The sequence below is a fragment of the Ictalurus furcatus genome, chromosome 12 (genome assembly GCF_023375685.1).
Source record: "Ictalurus furcatus strain D&B chromosome 12, Billie_1.0, whole genome shotgun sequence".
NCBI lineage: Eukaryota > Metazoa > Chordata > Actinopteri > Siluriformes > Ictaluridae > Ictalurus > Ictalurus furcatus.
In genome coordinates, this window is record NC_071266.1 from 18,591,562 (window position 1) to 18,614,000 (window position 22,439).

Sequence of the window (22,439 nt, forward strand, 5' to 3'; positions counted from 1 at the left end):
CAGAAGGGCAAATAAATACATTAATAGATAGACAGATAAATAAATAAACAGTAGCCTGTACCACACAGCTGAAAACTGCAGAAACAAATTGAAAGACACCTGACCATTATACCCATATGTGCTCATTCCAAAACCATGGCCATTAACATGGAGTTGCTCTCCCTTTGCTCTTATAATAAGCTCCACTCTTCTGGGAAGGCTTTCCACTAGATTTTGGAGTGTGGCTGTGAGAATTTGTGATCATTCAGCTACAAGAGCATTCGTGAGGTCAGGTACTGATGTTAGATGAGGAGGTTTAGGGTGCAGTCGGTGTTTCAGTTCATCCTAAAGCTGTTCAGTGGGGTTGAGGTCAGGGATCTGTCCAGGACACTCCAGTTCTTCTACTCCAAACTTCACTAAGCATATCTTCATGGAGCTCGCTTTGTGCACAGGAGCATCAGGCTCCACAACACCACAGCACCAAACTGACTGATTTAAGCCTGATTATATTTGAGACATTATCTGGTTGTAAATAATTATTATTGATTGTATAGTGTAAATAGTGTGTGAATACTTCTACAATACGGCATCTCTTCTGTTCTTTTATATTCCTTCGTGCTGCTATGTTGACCTAAATTTCCACTACGGGGGATTAATAAAGTTATATCTTATCTTATCTTATCTTATCTTATGCTGTTACAAGTTTGCGCTTCTTAGATCCAGTGAAGGGAAATTCTAATTCTAATTCTACAGCAAACAAAGACTTTCTATCGCCTACAATTGTGTGCTTCTACCTTTGTGGGAACAGTTTGAGGAAGAACAACATATGAATGTGATGATCAGGTGTCCACATACTTTTGGCCACGTAGTGTATATGCTTTGTATACTTGGTTATAAATGTTCAGACTAAGTACTAATTATAGCTATTAATCCGAGTTATGTTTTTGAGGTAATACTAAAGAAGCACAACTTTAAAAATACTTTAAAACTTATATATATATACATATATATACATATACATATTGCTCGGCTGATAGATTTGGGGTAAATACATGAAGGCAAAGACGAGCTAACTGACTTCCACGCGTGGCTCATCTCTCTTTACTTAAATTAAAAAATGGTTACTTTCGAAATGCTACGTCGAGAACGTGAAAGAGAAGCGCCTGACGTGCCATAAACGCGTATAAGCGGTTTATTCGCCTGACACGGCCTGTAAAAGGACAGTTTCCGTGCTGCCGCTGTGGACTTGCGCCGGATCGCCACGGTACTTCCGCTCGGCGCGAGGGCGATTACAAACACGCGCGTCCAGGCGACGGAAGAGGCTCGCGCAGACACAAAGAAAGGTAGCTTGGCTCCATCTTTTTTATGTATATATATTTTATAACAAAGCGTGTTGTTGTTATTTTAAATCAGCGAACGGTTTCACAGTTTATCGTTAACCGTTCGTGGTGAAATCGAGAGAGAGAGAGAGAGAGAGAGAGAGACTCAGACTCAGACTCGGGTCTGTTGTTGTTGGACAGTCGCGTGCTTGAGCACGAGACGCCGCGAAGAACCCTAGCACTCGCTCTATTCGACGCCGTTTAGTTGTCTGTTTGTTTGTTTTGTAGTCGGTAGAGCAAACGAAACCTTGCGTTGCGGCGAAAGTTTGTTGAACTCGAGGACGGAGGAGGAAAAGTGAAGCGAATTGTGTGTGTATGCGCGTGCGGCGTCGCCCAGTCGGTTATTCGGTTCAGCCTGCTAGCTTTTAATCGGTGTCACTTTGTAGCGTTATTTTTGGCGTCGAATCGGTTGTTTTTGTTTGTGTTGACTCCTAAACAACACCGGCTTCCATTCCAGAGCAAACTCAGGGGTCAGTAGGCTAATCTCGGTTTAGACTACTGGGTTATGAAATGAATCATCAACTCTTAGATAACAGTGCTGTTTAATTTCTCTGTGTGTCCCCCTCTATCTCTGTGTGTGTGTATGTCTCTGTGTCCTCTCCCTCTCTGTGTCCTCTCCCTCTCTGTGTCCCCCCCCCTCTCCCTCTCCGTGTCCCCCCCTCCCCCTCTCTGTGTCCCCCCCTCCCCCTCTCTGTGTCCCCCCCCTCTCTGTGTCCCCCCCCTCTCTGTGTCCCCCCCTCTCTGTGTCCCCCCGTGTCTCTCTCTCTGTCTCTGTGTGTCTCTCTCTCTGTCTCTGTGTGTCTCTCTCTGTCTGTGTGTCTCTCTCTGTCTGTGTGTCTCTCTCTGTCTGTGTGTCTCTCTCTGTCTGTCTGTGTGTCTCTCTCTGTCTGTGTGTCTCTCTCTGTCTGTCTGTCTGTGTCTCTCTCTCTCTGTCTGTCTGTGTGTCTCTCTCTCTCTCTGTCTGTCTGTGTGTGTCTCTCTCTCTCTGTCTGTCTGTGTGTGTCTCTCTCTGTCTGTCTGTGTGTGTCTCTCTCTCTCTCTCTCTCTCTCTCTCTCTCTGTGTCTCTCTCTCTCTCTCTCTCTGTGTCTCTCTCTCTCTCTCTGTGTGTCTGTATGTCTCTGTGTGTCTGTATGTCTCTCTCTGTGTGTGTGTGTGTGTGTGTGTGTGTGTGTGTGTGTGTGTCACTGTCTCTCTGTCTAAAAGAGGTTACAACCAGCATTGTATTATGGGAAAGTCTGGTGTTAAAGGTCACCATACCGATCACATTGTTCTCCTCCTTTTACACACAACTGTGCACACTGTATTCGTCTCATCTATTATTATTATTATTATTATCTTATTTTTTCCATCTTGTCAAGGTCGCGAGGATGTCGGACGAGGATTCGCGTGCCGGCTCTAGTTCTTCCTCCTCTTCTTCGTCGTCTTCATCGTCGTCGTCGTCCTCTGTCCGTCAGCAGTCGGAGAAAGACACACCTAGCAAGAAACGAGAGAGCAAAGTCAGCGTGAACAAAAACTCCAAACTCCTGTCAACCAGCGCCAAAAGGTCAGTACGTAGACCTGCTGAAATCGTCACTAACCGCTTTATCCTGGTGGATTCGAAGCCCCCAATCCCGGGAATACCGTGTGTGAGATGGGAATGCACCCTGGATGGCGCAACGTGTATACACAAACACGTTCACGCTTACGAGTCCACCTACCGACATGTTTGTGAGAGGTGGGAGGAAACCCACATATAGACGGACCCCGAGTTCAGGATCAAAGCAGGGATCGTGGAGGTGCGACGTGGCAGTGCTACTCGTGCCAACCACCTCCTGAAGAAACGTATTAGAGTTCCTCTGTCTTCTCAGAGAAGACGTGTAAATTCACAAACACTCGAGCTGTAACGTTAGTGGAAGGTAATTGATTCACACTGTCCTCTATATAGCATTCATGAGTGTTTTGAATAGGACACGTGTAGCTGCTCGAAGTCCCGCCACCCTGAAATGTTGCATTCAATGACCGCATGGCATCAAACAGCACGTTTATCTTTATTCCTGTGGGAACGTAGCGGTTATCTAACGCACTGACGTGTAACAGGAGGAGTCTGCTAACGCGTTTACGATGGCGTTTTAATAGGAGAACATTTTCAAGCGTGAGTGATTACTGTCTGGTTTTGCTCTTAGCTCCTAAAAACAAGAGAGCAGGAGCTTGGTTTCTCACTCGCAGGGTTGAGTTATTTTCCTGTCCACAAAGTTGATTGGACAAGCAGCCTTCCAGGAGTGTTGATGTTTAGCAGAACAACGCTGGGACATTATTTGTTTCATTCCACTTGTGTGTTCGCTTCGTAAAAGTCCAGTTCCAGCAATATTTTTGCTACACTGAAACGTTACTACACTTACTATGGGCTATCAGTTGGTCTGTGCGTTGGCATGGCAACGTGCAACGCTCTATCCAGATGCGTGTTCTTTGGGATTTGTTTTCATCGGCGGCGCAAAATGAAACGTGACGTTTGGCCGTATGTTATCTGACGTGCCAGATGCTTTGTGTTAATTTCTTGTTTACATAAAGGCAGTATTGCACTTAACCATGCAGTCATACTGAATTTCAGCAGGTCATCATGTCCGTGCTGATATTCAGAACAGCAGCACTCTTGCTTGGGAGAGTTCGCTTAAATACGACGCAGTCGTGCCGAGTTACGAGAGAGACTCGGCTAGGTAAAGATGTCCGAGACGATGAGCGCGGAAGTTTTTGAACCAAGTGCTAAATCCCCCTGGCGCTACCATCGGCAGGTCGTCGAGCGGTCGAATTGCGGGTAATGTAGGATAGCGTTTAATTAAAGTGAAAATAGACCAACTTGTCAAGGAGGAAGTTTGTACTAAAAATTTACTTCATTACAAAATAAATCTTTGATGCCATTTAAAATGGTGTTAATTAAAAAAAAATAATGCCTTGCTGAATGATGACGTTCCTCGCAATTGGATTGGATGCATTTCTCTGTAAATTGGAAGACAGATTGTTTCTGTAAACTTCTGAATTCATTCTGCTGCTACCCTCATGAGTTTCATCATCAATAAAGATTAGTGAGACTGTTCCAGCAGCAGACGTGCAAGCCCAAGCCATGACACTACTTCCACCATGCTTGACTGATGAGCTTGTATGGTTTGGATTATGAGCAGATCCTTTGTTTCTCTGCACTTTGGCCTTTCCATCACTTCTGTAGAGGTTAATCTTGGTTCCAGAATGTTTGTGGCTCATCTCCGTGTTTCTTTGTGAATTCCAATCTGGCTTTCTGATTCTTACTGCTGATGAGTGGTTTGCACCTTGTGGCATGACCTCTGTATTTCTGCTCTCGAAGTGTTCTTCAAATGATGGATTAAGATGTCTTCACCCCTGCACTGTGGAGGTTGTTGATGTCACTGACTGTTTTTGGGTTTTTCTTCATAGCTCTCACAATGTATCCTGTTCTGTGTCTGTTAGTGCACCAGAGGTTTCTTTATTCAGTACATCCCAAATCGTTGTGTTTGCTTTGAAAATACATCAAATTATCTAGTTAGTTTAAACTAAAAAATGTCGACTCTATATCATTGCAAAAGAACTCTAGGACGCCGTTTAAAACGCTGTGTTAACTATAAAGATTAACATGCAGGTCGTTCAGGGTGAATTTCTCCTTTTAACACGTTTCATCGCAAGCCATTCCAACACCGGAGAGAACTCTGACCAGATCAGACCATAAAAAGGCAAAAGAGAAAATAGCAACTCTTGATCGTCTCACAGGCATGTAACGAGCAGGGCCAGACGTTACAGCACGATGTCCTCCTAAAATGTAATCATAATCTCTTAAAGTTCTGATGCACATGACGCTGTAGAAAGTCTATCAAGACTTAAACCAGGTCTGGATTAATGGCTTCAGTGTTTAAAGAACACCGTGTCTGAGATCAGAACGTTTTGAAGGATCAGTGTGTATATGGGTTTTAATCGTGTTTTTATTATTATTATTTTTTTTATAAACAGGATTCAGAAAGAGCTAGCTGATATCATGTTGGATCCACCACCAAACTGCAGGTAAGTGCACCTTCTTACTTTTCCAGAACAGTACATTCGAAATGAAATGTTCTCGTGCGTTCTTTGGGTAGTTAACAATGTTTTCTATAAAGCGTGCTAGATTTAATCCTTATTTACTGAGAGCGTAGTTACACTTGGAAATCTTAACACTGACGTGTAAAGATGATCTCAAAAGTCATGTGATCTCTGGAATGATCCTCACGTGCAAAAACGCACTCGATCCACATGAATCATGAGGGATGTATAGATGGATACAGCTATACATCCCTCATGATTCATGTGGATCGAGTGTGCTCATGTGAGGGTCATCTTTCCTTTTTTTTTTTTTCTTTTCCTTTTCCATATTTGTATCGCAGGGGGAATTAGAAATGAATCGCTTGCTTTGGAGGTTGGCTGGCATCTCATCAGCTGTTTCTGATTATGGTGTGAAAGTGGGGGGAATAGAAAGTGCAGATGCGTAGCTTTTGCTGTACTTTAAAAGAATTGCTGAGGGACGTGGGAAAGGAGCCAGGTTTGGAGGGCATTTGAGATCTTTATCTGATCTAGGACCACCTGAAAGTGGGTCAGATCTGAACTGGTGTTGATGCAGCTTAAACAAAAATCAGATTCAAATCGTATTGTGCCACTTCAGCTTTTAAGATGAAAGTAGTTTGAGTGGAGCGTGAAAGGATTAACCTCTGGGAGATGATGACCAGGATGCGCTGGTCCACAAGCTCAAGTGTTTCTCTTTCAGCATTATTGTTTTTTTTTTTTTGTTGTTGTTGTGTGTTGACTGATTTTTATTTAATTTTTTTTTTTTTGGCTTTGGAGTTTTTTGTAGGTCACTGGCAACTTGCTATCTGTTGTTTCTCCTCATAGCCAGGGTGCTGATACTCTACACAGACATGTCACTACTCTCTGAAATGACTTCCTGTGTTTGTTCCCACCATGAATTAACAATGAGCTCGAGGAGCCGTGTCGAAGTGTGCTGGGTTTCCTGTTTTCTGGCTTGTTGTTGTGTTGAAACCTGCCGCACTGTGTCATGTGTGGCGTCTGTTTAGATCATGCCGAGCCAAAATCATTTACACACAAGCAGACCCCATTTACACCAGGGTGTCTTATTTTAGCTTCTTTTTTTTTTCCTTCCACTCGGCCCTGTTTTCAGCTCGCTTCTTCATAACCTCGTTCACTTTACATTTATGCCTCTGTCGAATGTAAATTGACCATAAAGGGCTTCGGTAATAGCTGTGAGGCTGGATTTCACTACCTCTTGTTGGTGAATTTACGTTGCACTTCCAGCTTGAGGTTGTGTCCTTTCCACACATCAACACAAGCGCAGGACTCGAGCTGCTGCTGAGATGTGCCTACCATCAGAATGCCATTTTGGTTCTGCTGGTGTTACATTTTACAAATATGTAGGCCTAGAGCATTTTAAACATGAGTAAATACAGCCTATGTCCATGTTTCAGGTAATTCACATCAGATAAATCCTCTCTACAACACTTAATGACTTTTTTATATATATATCTCCACAATAAGATACTTGGAAAATCATGTAATTTTGTGCTGAAGTGTAAATCCATTTAATATCTCGTGCATAAAACTTTTTTTTTAAGGGTTTTTTAAATGATTAATTGAACCTAAACCTAATTAATCTAACAATTTCAAATACTTTTGTTTAATTTGGGTTTTTTTTTTTTTTTTTAATTTTGAACACAGATTCTGTCCCATGGACAACAGATTTCCAATAAAACCCTCAAAATTGTCTGTCGACTTGAAAGGACACTGGAAGTAAATAAAACACAGCTGCGTAAACTTAATTTATTTACGTATCGAACAATTTCAAATGAATCGCAAAAATGAATGTGTTCATTTTGACAGCATGAATTCTTCTCAAACTACTACATGGTTTAAAAAAATATTAGTGTACACATTGTTAATTTACTCAACACTTGAACACATTCACCTACGAAATATTTGAACCATTCGACAAGTTCCACATGATCTGAATTTCCCAAAGATCACAGGAAGAAAAGTGCGTTCTCTTTTTTTTTTTTTTTTTTTTTTTTTTTTTTTTTTTTAATTTTTAAATTGTTTTTTAATTTGATCACTTTCAGCTTACAACACTGTTACTTGAATTTTATAAAATGAAAGTAAATTAAGTTTTGAAAAAAAATAATTCTATAAGTATTCTATAAAAGTCTTAGACAGTCATGGAGTGTTGGCTGTCTGTGAAAATCAGCCGTGGGTCATGTTCATATTAACGGTCTTTGGACTGGTTATGTGCGGAGAGCCGTCTGCATGCTGATGACTCCAGCTGTGTGTTCTGCTGGTGTCTGGACCTTGACACGAGAACAGAGTAGGTAGTTAGCTGCGGCATCTTAAAATTCTTGCTGAGGCGGAGTGTGTGTGTGTTACTCGAATTTCAAGTCAAGTAAGTTCTTATCATGTACCGATGTAACCTTAGGAACGAAATATAGCTTCCCCAGAGTAGATACGAGAATAGGACAAGATATCGGACTAGAGGATAAGCGGCACAGCGCAAGTCAGTAAATGCAATAGATAAAGACTGCATAAGGTCAACAAACTATACAGTAAACACCTACAGAAAACTAGAGATGATGCAATACCATGCTGTCTTTTTTCCAAAAGTGATGCTGAAAGCCTGAGAGCGGTATAATATCATATAAAATTAAATAAGTTTATGTACTACGCTTCAAAATGATCGTTTAAGTAAAGCACTGGGGGCGGGGGATATCATAACTTAAAAACATGATGTCCAAAACCTACATTTAAAAAAAAAATTAAGTTAAACTCTTTGACACAGACTCTTACGATGCAAATATTTGAAATAAGTATAAAGTATACATATAAATCAATCCGAACAAAAAATACTCAAGTCTCTTATACTGAAACGTTTCTAGTTTAAAACAAAAAAAACACAATCTTTTCCAAATCCAGTCTTTATCATTTGTTACAGGATCGGATTAAACTCCTTCCGTGCTATGTAGGGCTTGGCGATATGATATAATATCGATATCGTGACCAATTATGTCGTGATACACTTGTGGTATACCGTGTGTATTGAGATGTCTTTTTAAAATGCATTTAAGAAATGGTGTTTCTAAACATCATTTACGAACTCGATACATATTTGATGCATTTTCTACTCGCTGATCTTTTTAAAATTGTAAAATATAAATTTTTGCAGATCCCCCCCCCCCCCTATTCTAAAAATTTAGAATTTTTAAATGCAGCATTAATGTTCTGCTGGTGGTTTCTGAGGAGGCGTGTACTCTCGTGATACCTAGTGTGCGTTGTAGAAATGTCTTGAACATCATGGCGTGATTATTTTATCATATCGCCCACCTGTGGTGCCATCTCTACCTTTTTGGGTCATTTAAAATGTAGTTTTATTAAGCCCTAATTAAGATAAAACGCTTCTTTGTTTTGTTTCTTCATGTTGCCACCTTCGTTCAGTTTCACTTTGGGAGTGAACTCCTGTCTTTAACTCTGCTAGTGTCTAGAGTTTGTGTGCAGGTGGACACGCAGCTCGGCTCTACTGCTTCAGCTGCGGCGCTGGAAACCCTGCCGTCTGTCGTGGTTAATCTGCTGAGGCTTTACCAGGTTATGATGCACAAGCACGTACAGTCAGCGTGTGTGGTTTAGACGGTTCGGTCAGAGGTGGCTATTAGTGGGCGAAGTTGATGTTTTTGAGCTCCGTGAGTCTGGACCTCTTGTGCACTTCAAGAGCTGCTTCTTGCAGGCTTCACCCTGTGCTTTCGTGTTTGATCGTGTCCTGTTCCTGATTGGTTTCCTGTTCACAGAAATCTCGGTGATGGATTTCACTTAAATTTGTTTTCCCTGTGTATTTAATTCAGCAGTCTGGCTGATTCACAAGTGTGTTGGGGCCTTTTTTTTTGTTTTTGTTTTTGTTTTTTTGGTCATGAAAGATTAGACGGTGCAGCCTGTGCAGGTGATGAAGATAATTATGCACAGCAGTTGCACAATGTGTTTTATTTTCCCCTCGTGTGCTTTCTTTAATGCATCGCGGCATATCGCGGCTTTATTACGTTAACGTTATTACTCTCAAGGCACTTTTTTTCTTCTCTTATCCCTACTTCTCTGTTCCTTCTCTCTCGCTCTAGCACTTCTCTGCTTCTCCCACTCCGCTTACACCACTCAGCTTTTGCACTGGGTTTTATTCGTCTTTTCACGCACACACTAATTTATCCTCCTAGTGAAAACCGCTGTACAGCTACACTTGTGTGGTAAAACAATTTAATTGTCCCGTCACGATCTTAAGCATATTTGGATGGGATTAAATTTACATGGGGTCCTGGGATAATTTTACAGGTGCTCCTCTGTGCCTTTTTTCTCGTTCTTTATTTATTTATCCCCCCCCCAACCCCCCGTCCAGTTCGGCCGTGGAAATTACAAGCCGAATGACCTGTGTTCAGACAGACTCTGCTGTCGATTGATCATTTTAACAGGGATGCACTTATCGATGATTTTGTGTGCAGACGTCACCTCAAAGATGTTTGCCACTTGCTGCCTGATTGAATTGGATGATCTGATCCAATCTGAACAGGGCTTTAGACCGCTAAAATATCCAGCGACGTTTACCCCGGTTATATTCCCTCATCTGCCAACCTTTTATGCGTTTTACGTAGGCGCTCCACAGTTTAACATCAGCGTCCGTTCGTATGAGTGGTCACGGAAGAATACAAGCCAGCTGACGTACGAATCTGAAATAGTTTAGTCTCGCTCTCTCTCTCTCTCTGTGTGTGTCTCTCCCATCCCTCCATCTTTTTCCCCCTCGTGTGGATTTTGGCCGATGGGTGTCTGTCACACGTTTGGGATTCCTCCCATTCCAGCTCAGCAGGCTGACTCAGGAGACCGGGACTGAAATTAAAAACAGTGTGCCGCCCTAATTGCCCTGCTTGTGCACTGTGCCGCTGAGCCCGGGGGTGTTTTCATAGGCCTTTCCTGTTTTTGCTCCTCCTCAGGGCCGAGCAGCTTGACGGGCTGCTTGTTGTCCAATAAAGTGCGAGTGTGTCTGTGTGTGCGTTTACAAAACCCCTGGGTGCCGTGACCTTTTGCATTGTAACGCTACAGTGAGCTAATGTTTATAGATGCAGTCAAAGCAGCAGCAGATCACCGACGCTGAGCTGAAAGACACGAGGGTGAAAATTGATCTAATGTTGGGTTGGGTTTTTTTTTTCTTTTTTTTTTCCCCCTCTCTTAATGCAGATTCCTCTGATTCAATTCTCTGGATCTGTTTATCCTGGCAGACTTTTGTAGCGCTGTCGCTTGACGTTCTACAGAATTGTCTCAGAAATTCTCCTGTAATCAGGCGAGTTTGCGTGGCCACATGTTAATGTGTTTTGAGCGCTGGAGTCAGTCACGGGGGGGGCACCCTGATTGGCACCCTGAGTGGCACCCTGAGTGGCACCCTGAGTATCGCGCTGCACCTGATGAAGTGTTACTCATCGAACAAAGCTACTGAGAAACCTTCTGAGATTTTCCTCCCGTGCAAGATGTGAGGAATATAGTCCATTTGTTGCATTTTCTTTTCATGAAAGCATAATTATTTAAGAAGCAGTTAATGTTTTTAAAAAAAAAAAAAAATTTCTGGGTGCTCAGTCGATCTGAAATGGCTTTACATGTTGTCTTCGTTACATTGTTTGCTTGCATGTAGAGATCAGATAACTCTGCAAAACCTCACAATTTACGAACAGCATCTTCCCACAGCTTTACTGCTGTCCTACTGACTCATCTCCATTCTTACCAACATGCACTTTAAACACATCCTGACTCACGTACAGGGCTAACGTGTGTTTGCAGCGATTGGTCAGCTGTTATTTTGTAGGGAATAAGTAGCGTGTATTAACATTAAAACATCCTGTATTTGCGTAGCAGTTTTCACTTCAACTCGAGACGTGAATGTGACACATTCACACCAGATTTGAAAGTCGTTAAGTAAGATTTATGGTGTGTAACAAATGAGTGGATTTGGGGTGTTTTTTTCTTTTTCTTTTTTTTTTTCCTTTTTTCCTTTTCCTTCCACTACAACACTTGAGTTTATAGGTAGCAGCCTTCAGGTCTGGTTCTCAAACTGGTGTCTGGGGAACTCTCCTCAGGAACCGGAGAAGCCTAGCCAGGGCATCCTCCATTTTATTTCAAATTTTGATACAGTGGTGGAAATAACATCCCAACATTTATCGAAGATGTTTTCCTTATGCTTTAGTTTGTTTGATTCCATTACTCAAGTTAAATGGGGTTTAGCCCCAACTTCAAGAGTCTTCAAAAAAATATCTAATGACCACTTTAATAAAGGGTTTAAAAATGGGTTTTGTCAATGGAAAAGTTCAAGAATAAGTATTTATGGCTCCAATAAATAGGTAGGAAGTATTTGTGTGTGTGTGTGCGTGCTTAAATAATGAGCCTCGTATTTAAAGTTGGAATTTATTTTTTAACCTAATCTATTTCGTTTGATTTTACTTACTTACTTTGAGTCAGTCCCTCCAGGATTTCACAATTTTGCGATCGCAGAAATGAACGCAAACTCGGCAATATTTGGAGGAGCTTGTAATTTTTTGAAATTCTAGCAGATTTGGGCTAGGGATGCGCTGATCAGGATTTTTTGCAGCCGATCCTGATCGTTCAAGCTTTGATGTAAGCTTTCTGCTGACAGTCACTGACTTTTGTGGGGGTCCCCCCCCCCCCCCCCTTCTCTCTCTTCTCCCTCAGATAAATTTATACCACAGATGTTCGTTGCCTTGGTTATATTATTTACAGTAATGTTGTAGATTGTTGTTGAATCAAATAAATAAGCACAACAAATATTCATGTTACAATGAACATTTGAATAGGCCTTTAAAAATACATCGCAAATGGTGAATGTTTCACTGTTTCTGGAGACCTTGTAATAATTCCACACTGGTGATGACATGACTGCAGCGCTAAAGTTTAATGTCGTCATGTGTTTCACGTCATCAAATTGCGATCAGTTCGTGAGATCGGCCAAATTCAGAGACTACCGATCGAGCCATAGAATGTGATTATTGGAGCATCCCTAATTTGGGCCAAGACGCGTCATGTGACGTCATCACAACACACATTCAGCCAAAGCCCTCTTCGATTCTTGTGCGTCGAACATGAATACAGCTAAAAGGTCTCGTTACCAACAATCACTGTGAAGGACTGCAAAACTATTTTGTGCAGTTGCGATGTCGCCAATTCAAGTAGTTTTCTGCAAAATCAAGCATTTTTAGCTGCAACTATGATGAACGCTGAAATCCTGTCCGGACTGATTGGGTAAATTAAGTTAATTGTTGGTTCAGCTTTATCCAGTTAAGCTGAGAGGTGGTTTTATTTGGTTATGTTGACGTTATGTCATTTTTATTTACTTGGGCTGAACGTTATGTTGAAAGCTTGTATAATTTAGTTGTTTCCTGCTAATTGTGTTCATTGCTAATAATATATTTTAGCACCTTTCTCTGGGTAATTTTATCAGCTTCTCTTCACACATGATCCCTCCTGATCATATTCCATCACATCATGTGCTAGGGCTTGTCCTCACAGACTGTTGCCTCAGCCTTTTTCAGTTTTCAGGCCTGGTTTGTGTTAGTACTCGACCCCTTTTCTTAATTGCTGTTAAATTACGTGTGTGTCTTGCTGTTTCAGATTGTCCTGTTCTCGTTCGCAATCTTTTCTTATTGAACATCCTTTCAACACACTTTGTGCTGTTTGTTGTTATTGTGCGTGTATAAAATTGTGGAAGTGTAATGGTTAATAATCGCTCTATCCGGTGTCACTTTTACGTCTGTTTCTTTCCCATGTTGTCTCGGAGTTTTTCCTTGGCCCCGTCTCCTCTGGCTTGTTCATTAGGGATTTACGTCCTTATTTCTGTAAAGCAGCTTTGTGATGTCTGTTGTTTAAAAATGCAGCGCAGGTAAGTTTTATATTCATGATCACTTGCAATGGCCTCATTTCACATTTCTATAACTGTAGTACTTGAACAGCCTGTGTGTGGGGGGGGGGTGTGTGGGTGTGTGAGCTTCTCTATAGATGTGTTGTGCTTATTTCCTCAGCAGATACAAGGCAGTGATCTAATCTGTGTGTCTGAGAGGTTTGTGGTGAAAACACACCATTGCTCAGCTGCAGGCATCAATTTTGGTCATGAGCAGAAACCTCAGGCTACATTTACACCGAGAGATGAGTAATTTATTTTAGTTTAGTATTTGCACTTGGTATAGCCTAGTGGAATGTGTTTTTTATATATATATATATATATATATATATATATATATATATATATATATATATATATATATATATATATATATATATATAATATATATATATATAAATATATAATCTGTTTTGCTCGTTTCACCCAGATCACTGCTGCTATTGCACTGACATTTTTGCTCCTTTTTTTTTTTTTTTGATTTGTGTTCTTACTGTTCATTCAGTCATCATTCTAGCACTGACTCTCTGTCCAGGCTGGATAACTAGTGTATGAAACGTGTCTTATGCTTTACTGACCACTGCAGGCTAATGGCTTTATTTGTCTCTCTTAAATTAGTAGCAGATGGAGTGGGGTGAAGTGGAGCGTCTCCTAAGAACAGCATGATTATGCAATTATGAAACAGGATTGTTTTAAATAGGCAAATATAGATGAGGAAATTTGATGTATTTATTGCTGTATTGTTAAGCAATGATGTGGTGTGGTGGGGTGTTTTTTTTTTTTCCCTCCAAATGTCAGTATGCTTTCCAAACCGGTTTCTAAAGCAGGTTTGTCTACGCTTGAGGCAGAATTCGCGAAAGCTATACTTTCTCCAACTGAATCCTTCTCGCTGTTAATGCTGTACGGTTCTCATATGATGAATTTTGCCTTCACACTTCTTAACATCTGAACATTTCACCACAGTGGTTTCACACCGGTTCACTCTGCCAGACGTCTTGTGACATTAACTATTAGAAGTTTACCGGTGTGACCTCATGCACGTTTTTAAATAATCGGGACATTCCCGCTATTCAGTAGAAGTGGTGAAACTTCTCCAAATGTCTTCGAGGTTTATTGCAGAAATCTGATCAGCTTTAGAGATAGCTAGACATTCTTCTGACAGAATAAAGACCTGTAATGTACATTGTGAAAGACAAAAAACTACTGCAGTAAAACTATTGTTTCTACATCTGCTGCCTAATTGTGATGGGTTGCAATATTGGACAAAATTAGTCGTTATAGTTTATACCAAAGTGCACTGATTAGCAGGTCGTCATTTTAAAATGTTGAACTCCTGTACTAGCTGTAAACCTCCGGCTTCCACACACTAGGATACGGTTAGATGTTTTAAGGCAATGATTTGATATTTGGCAAGACTACCTAATCTAGTACAATACGATTCATCAGACAATGATTTGATGTTGATGTGGTTCGAATTAGCCTCCAATTGATGTGTAAGCTCACAGTTAAATTGATGAAGTAGGGCAGGGGTGTCCGATCTTATCTGGGAAGGGCAGGTGAGGCTGTAGGTTTTCATTCCAATCAAGCAGGAGCCACACCTGATTCCACCTGTTTAACCTGCACCGGCCCTTTAGTGCATGGTGTTGCCATATGGAACAAATTTCTCAAATTTTTTTTGATGGGCAATAATACGAAGCTACTATATTCCTGTGTAACTGGAAAAGGGGGGCTTTAACTTTGGCATAACAAAAAGATTACACCCTGTCAGGTGACCAAAAAGTGCTGTTTGCACGTCATTTTCTGCAGTCACATGGCACGGTGAAGGTCATTGGAGGGCTCTCAACTTTATAAAGTGTGCGAACATGCGATACTGGAACTGTAGTATGTGCATTCATGAATTGAAAAAGGCCTAGATGGCAAAAGACACCAGGCTTCTCTAGTTGTGTGTGTGTGTGTGTGTGTACTTTTTTAAAACATTCAAAGTAAGAAACTAATTTCAAACATTTTGCAATTGCACGTTTTTATTTTCAAAATTTTATGTTTCAAGAGGGGAAAAAAAAAGTGAAGATTTTTGTATGTCTTGAGTGAGTAAATCCAACATGCTTACTAGATGGCCAAAAAAACCCTGCAACTGAGTCTGGAAAATACAGTAATTAGAATTGTAACCTCATACATTTTGTATTACTTTTGGATTATATGAAACTTTCTACTATTGCACGCGGTTTTATTTATTTATTTATTTATTTATTTGATTTGATTTGGTTTGATGTAAATGTAGTAATTCATGCAGTCGAGGGTTAAGTATCAGTATTACTGGCAAATCACCTTGTAAGCCTATTAAATTATTTATACATAAGGTTTTTACACAGTCCTCTTCCAGAATCAGTCTATAATCCATAATCGATTTGATCATTGCCTCGATTCATTGCAGTCGTCGGCTTTTAAACCGACATGTCGATCCAAACTGTCTGCTCATTACACATCTAATGGGTATAACATTTATTTCTCTGCAGAAACTAAACCTTGTCTTTTCTTTCTTTACTGGTCATTGACTAAAATTAGATCTGAAATACTAGCTGACGTTGAAGGGAAGCATCGCTTGAAGTCCATGAGTCCATGTCTCATTTCACTTCTCGTGTTTTCAGTGCCGGCCCAAAAGGAGACAACATCTACGAGTGGAGGTCCACCATCCTGGGTCCTCCAGGCTCCGTGTACGAGGGAGGAGTCTTCTTCCTCGACATCGCCTTCACGCCAGACTACCCCTTCAAGCCGCCCAAGGTGAGAAGGTTCCCATGAAAAGCTAATTTTCTGCTCTGGGTAATGAGCCCAAACAACAGCGAGTAACTGTCTTCATGCAGATCTCTCACGGTGTGGTTTTGTATCGGTTTAGAGTGCGGGTCCAAACCAATACCAAAATCCGTCTGCTCGCTGCTGATGTTTTAAGAAGATCCGATTACATGAAATGTAGAAAATACCTGCAGTATCCAAGCAGTGGACCATGACAAGCAAATGTAGACTGTATGTGCATGATCATCTCTGAAAGTTCTGGAGAAGCAAAATGCTATTTGCATTGAATTCTGCACTAAAAATTTTATTCATACAGTATTCCACTGACTATGTGGTCATCATTTTTTCATCATAACATTGGATTCATCATGCGCTGCAGAAAATAGATCATGAAAATGGTAAGCTCCAGCTAAGACTGATTAAGTGTTCATGCTATCTGTCAACACAAGTGTTAAACCTGTATCTTTATAACTCACCAAACTGGCTGTAATGACAGTGTAAAGCTGCGCTGAAGATTACAGCAGAAAGATCAGAAGAATAAAAAATAACAGTACTGACACATTTCCACAAAGCCATGATGTCACTGGATATTTTAGTGCTAGTGATAAGCCTGTTGTGTTGCTTTATAGACCTGTTATTTGTAGCAGGTTTTCGTTGGCAGAGTATTCCGGCTCAGGCTGAGTTGCCTCACACACTTTTCCAGTTTTCCCACTTGAAGGTACTAAACCATATTCCTAGCTTGTGAAGAGTTCCTGTTTTCTGATGTAGGCAATGGACTGATGAATATGATAAATGGGTTGAAGCAGTTCTGCGTTTGCCTGTTTAACATTTGATCCTTTTTTTTTTTTTTTTTTTTTTTTAAATGCATTTATTTATTTATTTTTAAAATGTCACCTGATCCGTGTCTCTCTTCATTCTGCAGCCATTCAGTTACCGCATTCTTTGTGATGTTGCTATTAGATTCACAAAATGATTTGCAATGCTATTTCACCTGCCCCGCGGCCAGCCCCCCCCCCCCCCCCCCCAAAAAAAATTTTTACGCGATTCAATTTCTATAATGATCAAGGAAAACATTGTTTCCAAACATTAGTAATTGGAGTGTAAATGGAGAGCTGTTCAGCTCGTATAAACCTAAGAATAACAAGGGAAAATGTTAAATGACTGGCCTACTTGCACACAAACAAATTTCCTGCTTTTCCTCTAATAAACAGTTGATGTATTTATATTGGTGTCTCAAAATCATTACACACTTAAGCATGGAACACTTAGAGGTATGCATTGGGACTGGGATTCTGCACGACCCAACAATGTGAGAGTGGGCAGGTTTTTACTGGCATGACGTGGGTGCAAGTGGGATCGAGTAAAGCCCTGCGCAAGTTTGCATACCGCCGAAGGGTGATGCCTCACTCATCCAGCCACACCTGATATATATTGGGATTTACTAAATGGTTCATTCATTTATCATTAGCAATTGCTTTATCCTGGTCTGGGTCACTGTAGTTTACAATAGTTACTCGGTTACGGTTTTTAGTTCAGTAGTAAATATTGAGTGGGTTTAAAAGGAAGAAAAATTGCCAAAGGTTTGTGGACACATGACCATCACATTTGCATGTGTTGTAGAACATCCCATTCCACGTTTAGTCTTCCTATGCTGTTATAATAAGCTCCACTCTTCTGGGAAGGCTTTCCACTAGATTTTGGAGTGTGGCTGTGAGAATTTGTGATCATTCAGCTACAAGAGCATTCGTGAGGTCACGTACTGATGTTAGATGAGGAGGTTTAGGGTGCAGTCGGTGTTTCAGTTCATCCTAAAGGTGTTCAGTAAGGTTGAGATCAGGGATCTGTCCAGGACACTCCAGTTCTTCTACTCCAAACTTCACTAAGCATATCTTCATGGAGCTCGCTTTGTGCACAGGGGCATTATCATGCTGGAACAGGTTTGGGCCTCTTAGTTCTAGTGGAGTGGAATTGTAATGATGCAGCAAACAAAGATCCAACTTTGAGGCTCCAGTCTGGGGAAGGCCTGCATATGGGTGTGAAGGTTGGGTGTCCACATAATTTTGGCCATATGGTATAACTGCAGGAGCAGGTGGGATTGCTATTTTAAAAAATTAGTCACACGCACTCCTGTAAAAGAAACCTTAAATGTGATTAAGATCCATTAAAAGAAAAGCTGCAACTTTTCTCCTCACACAATGTGCAGTCGAGTGTGGAATTTGCTTCATCTGGTCTGAAATATTTCTAGACTAATGAAGTACATTTCACCTGCGTTTCACTCCTCTCGGCCTCGCCACCGTTTTGTCGACCACTTCAACACCCACAGCAGGGATTCGTGACCGTACAACTCAACTAAAACGGAAATTAAGTATTTTGGAGTTTAAAAACGCCCTAGGTCAGCGGGCTACTTTGCTAATGGAGAAACATAACCCGAGTCTTGCCTGGTCTTCTCCCAGGTGACGTTTCGTACCAGAATCTACCACTGCAACATTAACAGTCAGGGAGTGATCTGCCTGGACATTCTGAAGGACAACTGGAGCCCAGCACTTACCATCTCCAAGGTGCTGCTGTCCATCTGCTCTCTCCTCACAGACTGCAACCCTGGTAAGATACCTAATAACCTCCTGTTAGTTTAAGTCCTGAGGAAAACCTTCTGCCTAGTTTACAATTTTTAGTCTGCAGGGGGAAAAAAGGAAATGAGTTAAGTCAGTGTAAAAAAGTGAATTGTCTATTGCATCAGTTATAGTGACAGGTTTGCTCTAAAGAGGGTGCAACATGATGTAATCCAAATCGCACATGGCTGAATGTGTTTGGCTGGCACTGTGTTTAGCATCGTATGCTTTGGGTACAGAAGAGCATATAATCCAAGTTTAGGTCTTTCCTTTGGCTTTCCAGACAGAGCAAGTAAAACTATTTTTCCTATTCCTCACTGCAACTGCGATCCCAACTCTGGTCCCAGAGTACCCGCTGCCCAAGAAGGTTTATCCCCCCAATACTCTAACCTACTGTAGGTGTGTTGATGCAGATCTGTATACTCGAGTCAATTCTTAGCTCGTTTAGAGGTTTGCTTTCATGTAGAAGGATTTCTCCTGAACTGTGGATCGATTTGTGGTTTTTAAACTTTTTTTTTTTTTTTTTCCTTCAACTTTTCATCATGCGTGAAAACCTATAGACGAGTTCTCAAGATTTAAAAATATTTTAGCCATGCAGGTCGGTACAACACATGCGTTCTTCATGATGCTCTCGGTGCAAGCACAAACGCAAGCTAATTGCAGTGGTCCAGTCTAGAAAGTTTTTTTATATATAGCTCAATAAGGCATTCAGTCTCCGGCATTGACCATAACAACCATTTCCCCTTATCCTGAAAAATTGAAACGGGAAGCAATACCTTCCCTTTTTTTAAAAAAAAATAAAATAAATTAGAACACGGGTGAGATCTTGAAATGTCCAATACAGGAGCTTCTCCAGGACCAGGGTTGAGAACGTTTTGTCTAAATCGGTGGGTGAATTTATTTATTTAAAATAAAAAAAAACCTAAATATTTCTTTACATTTTTTTAAACCAGTTGCACTTCTCCAAAGTGACTTACAAATGAAACAGTATCCAGTCAAAGCACACAGCTGAGTAGTTGATGATGGATGTTGCTCATTTGTTCTCTGGTGGTCCTGGGATTTCAAACTCGTAACCTTTTAGTCATTAGCACAGAACCGTAACGGCCGAGCTACCACAGGCCACAATGAACTGTAAACCGAAGCTGGTGACTTTTTGACTCTTGGACCACGATGGGATGAAAACCCAGGAATAACTGGTCTCTCATGTGGTCTTGGGCTGAAGCTGCAGTGTTGCCAGTCATGGCTGTATGCTGGAGCTCTGCCCATAATAAGACCTAGAATATAGCAGACTACACAGCTCTGGCAGTTACAGGTGTGAGCATTCATCCAGCTGTTTAATGCTCATGTATGCTACTGCAAACACTTTGCTCTTATTACATTCTATTGAAAGTGATTTTTACTTTATCTCTACAAAGGAAAATGTGATGTGAGGATTACCAGGTGGAATATTCACACCCTCTTTAGATTCCTACATGGCTTTTGTTTTAATCCTTCATTTTAAACCAAGACTCTGCTCACTCTCTTAAAGCCGACCCTCTGGTGGGAAGCATCGCCACTCAGTACACAAACAACAGACCGGAGCACGACAGGATAGCCAAACAGTGGACCAAGCGCTACGCCACATAATCACAGGCCGCGAGGGAAGAGTGCTACTGATGGAGGGATGGAGAGGGGGAGAAGGATGTATAATGGAGATGGGAGGGTAAGCAGGTGGTTTAGGGTGGGGGGAGGGATGGGTTCAGCTGTAGGATAGTGTACAAGGAGTGTTTTATGGTGGAATTAAAGTCTTATTTCCTGATATTGTCATTTAATGTGACCCCCGACCCATGTAGAATCCTTCTTTGGCAATAATAGATCTTAACGTGTCTTCCTTTTTGTTTTTGTTTCATTTCTGCTCTTGTAAATTGATTTTATTTAGGGCTTCAAAAGGGCCATTAGCAATTCTGACTGTTAAAAAAAAAAAAAAAAATCAAATAAATTTGTCCTCTGGTACAATGTCTGACTGTACAATGTATTTTCTCACTCTGCTTATTAAAGTTCCATTCGACGTTCTGTCTTTGTCAGCAATGATTACTCACAGCTGCGTAACCAATTCAGCCACAAACGCGTTTCATAAAATGACGTGCTTGCATTTCTCTAGTTGAGTAACGAAGTTGTGATGGTTTCACCCACAAGGGTCCTCCCTGTATTATGCTGCTATATTGGATCATATCAAACAGAAAAGCTCTAACGTTAGTGCTTCTCACTGTGGGGTCTGTGAAGCATAGCCAGGGGTCTATGAGTGGGGTTTTTGTCGTCCCCCCTTTTATTTATTTTTTGTTACCCATAACTATGAAATTTTTACCCCCCCCCCCTTTTAATATATTATGTACATCCAACTGAAGTGTTTCTCATGATCTTAAAAACCTTTTGATCTGAAGATGTATGATTTTAAATGTTTGAAATCTGTGTTGTAGACAAAAATATACTCGTGCCAACATATTCTTAGTTTTCTAATGAAGGAAAACATTTTATTTACAAAAATATTTATTTTAAACGGACAACTGAGTGAAATATTCCTGAAGAGCAGTCAATAGGTGGGAACTCCTTTAATACTGTTTAAAAATAATCTCAGTGAGATTCCTCAAGAAATCAGTTGAAAATGCCAGCAATACATTTCTGGAAATTCTAGGCAAAAAGGGGTCTACTTTGAAGATGCTAAAATATTACATTATTTGGTTTATTTTGGAATTTTTTTTTTTATCACAACATAATTCCCATAGTTCCATTTTTGTGTATATATTATATTAGTCGAGATGCATCAATACCTTTTTTTTTTTTTTTTTTTTTTTTTTTTTTTTCCTTCTCATTAAGGGGATTATTCATCTCATCTTGGTATAAGGGACATCATGGAACCTTTTATTAACCCTGTTTGTTTCCATGGTTGACTCTGTGGGCATGAAGAGTGCACACATACTGCTAGGCTCATGCCTAAAATTAACTTTACTTGATTTAACCCATTCATTCATAAATTATTTATATACATCCAGATTATTTAGGGTGTTTTTTTTTGTTTGTTTTTTTTAACTTAAAATTGCATGATATGAATTGAATCTGTCTAAATATTAAAAAACAAATGTATTGTCCATGTGTTTAAAAGTAGTTTGCCAGAAATAAATAAGCCTTCCAATGTCCAAAGTTCTTAATATTAGGGTCTAAAATGTAATGCTGGAAACAAAATTTAGAAAATTCTCATTTCTGAACATACAAAATGTAAATGGTTTAAGGCTGCTGCATGACTCTGCGTGATCCACACAGACTAGCCTTTGCTCCCCACGTGCTCCACTTTTTAAATTAAATTACGGAAAAAAAATTAACTTTTCCACGATGTTAAACTGTTTTGAGATGCGCCTTTCCACGGCTCGAAGACGCTTTACAATAGTAGTACAGTAATACATAAACATTGAACGATCATGGACAAACACAAAATTCGAAAAACGAACAATCAAACCTAATGTTTTTAAGTTGGGATCTGAACTCTGAGATGGATGTGATGCTGTGAAGAGTCAGAGGGAGTGAATTCCAGATCTTGGGTTCTGCTACACTGAAAGACCTGCCACCTATGGTAGAGAGATGAGATCTAGGGACACAGAGGAGTCGAGCCCAGAGGACCCAAGAGAGAGAGCGGGTCGGCTTGTAGGGGAGAAGAA

General features: G+C 40.6%; 1 protein-coding gene across 3 annotated transcripts; it reads left to right on the forward strand.

Annotated features, from left to right (window-relative positions):
• The first annotated feature begins 797 nt into the window (after positions 1 to 797).
• Positions 798 to 20,802, forward strand: ube2e1 (ubiquitin-conjugating enzyme E2E 1). 3 transcript variants are annotated; one of them, XM_053638367.1, is made up of 6 exons: positions 798 to 822; positions 2,718 to 2,902; positions 5,350 to 5,400; positions 16,000 to 16,132; positions 18,595 to 18,742; positions 20,279 to 20,802. In XM_053638367.1, the coding sequence occupies exons 2-6, from the start codon at positions 2,727 to 2,729 to the stop codon at positions 20,374 to 20,376; spliced, it is 606 nt and encodes a 201-aa protein (XP_053494342.1). In that variant the 5' UTR covers positions 798 to 822; positions 2,718 to 2,726; the 3' UTR covers positions 20,377 to 20,802. The 3 variants fall into 3 exon arrangements, with proteins under 3 accessions (XP_053494342.1, XP_053494340.1, XP_053494341.1); XM_053638365.1 differs by lacking the exon at positions 798 to 822 and adding an exon at positions 1,124 to 1,322; XM_053638366.1 differs by lacking the exon at positions 798 to 822 and adding an exon at positions 1,493 to 1,828.
• Positions 20,803 to 22,439: the final 1,637 nt, after the last annotated feature.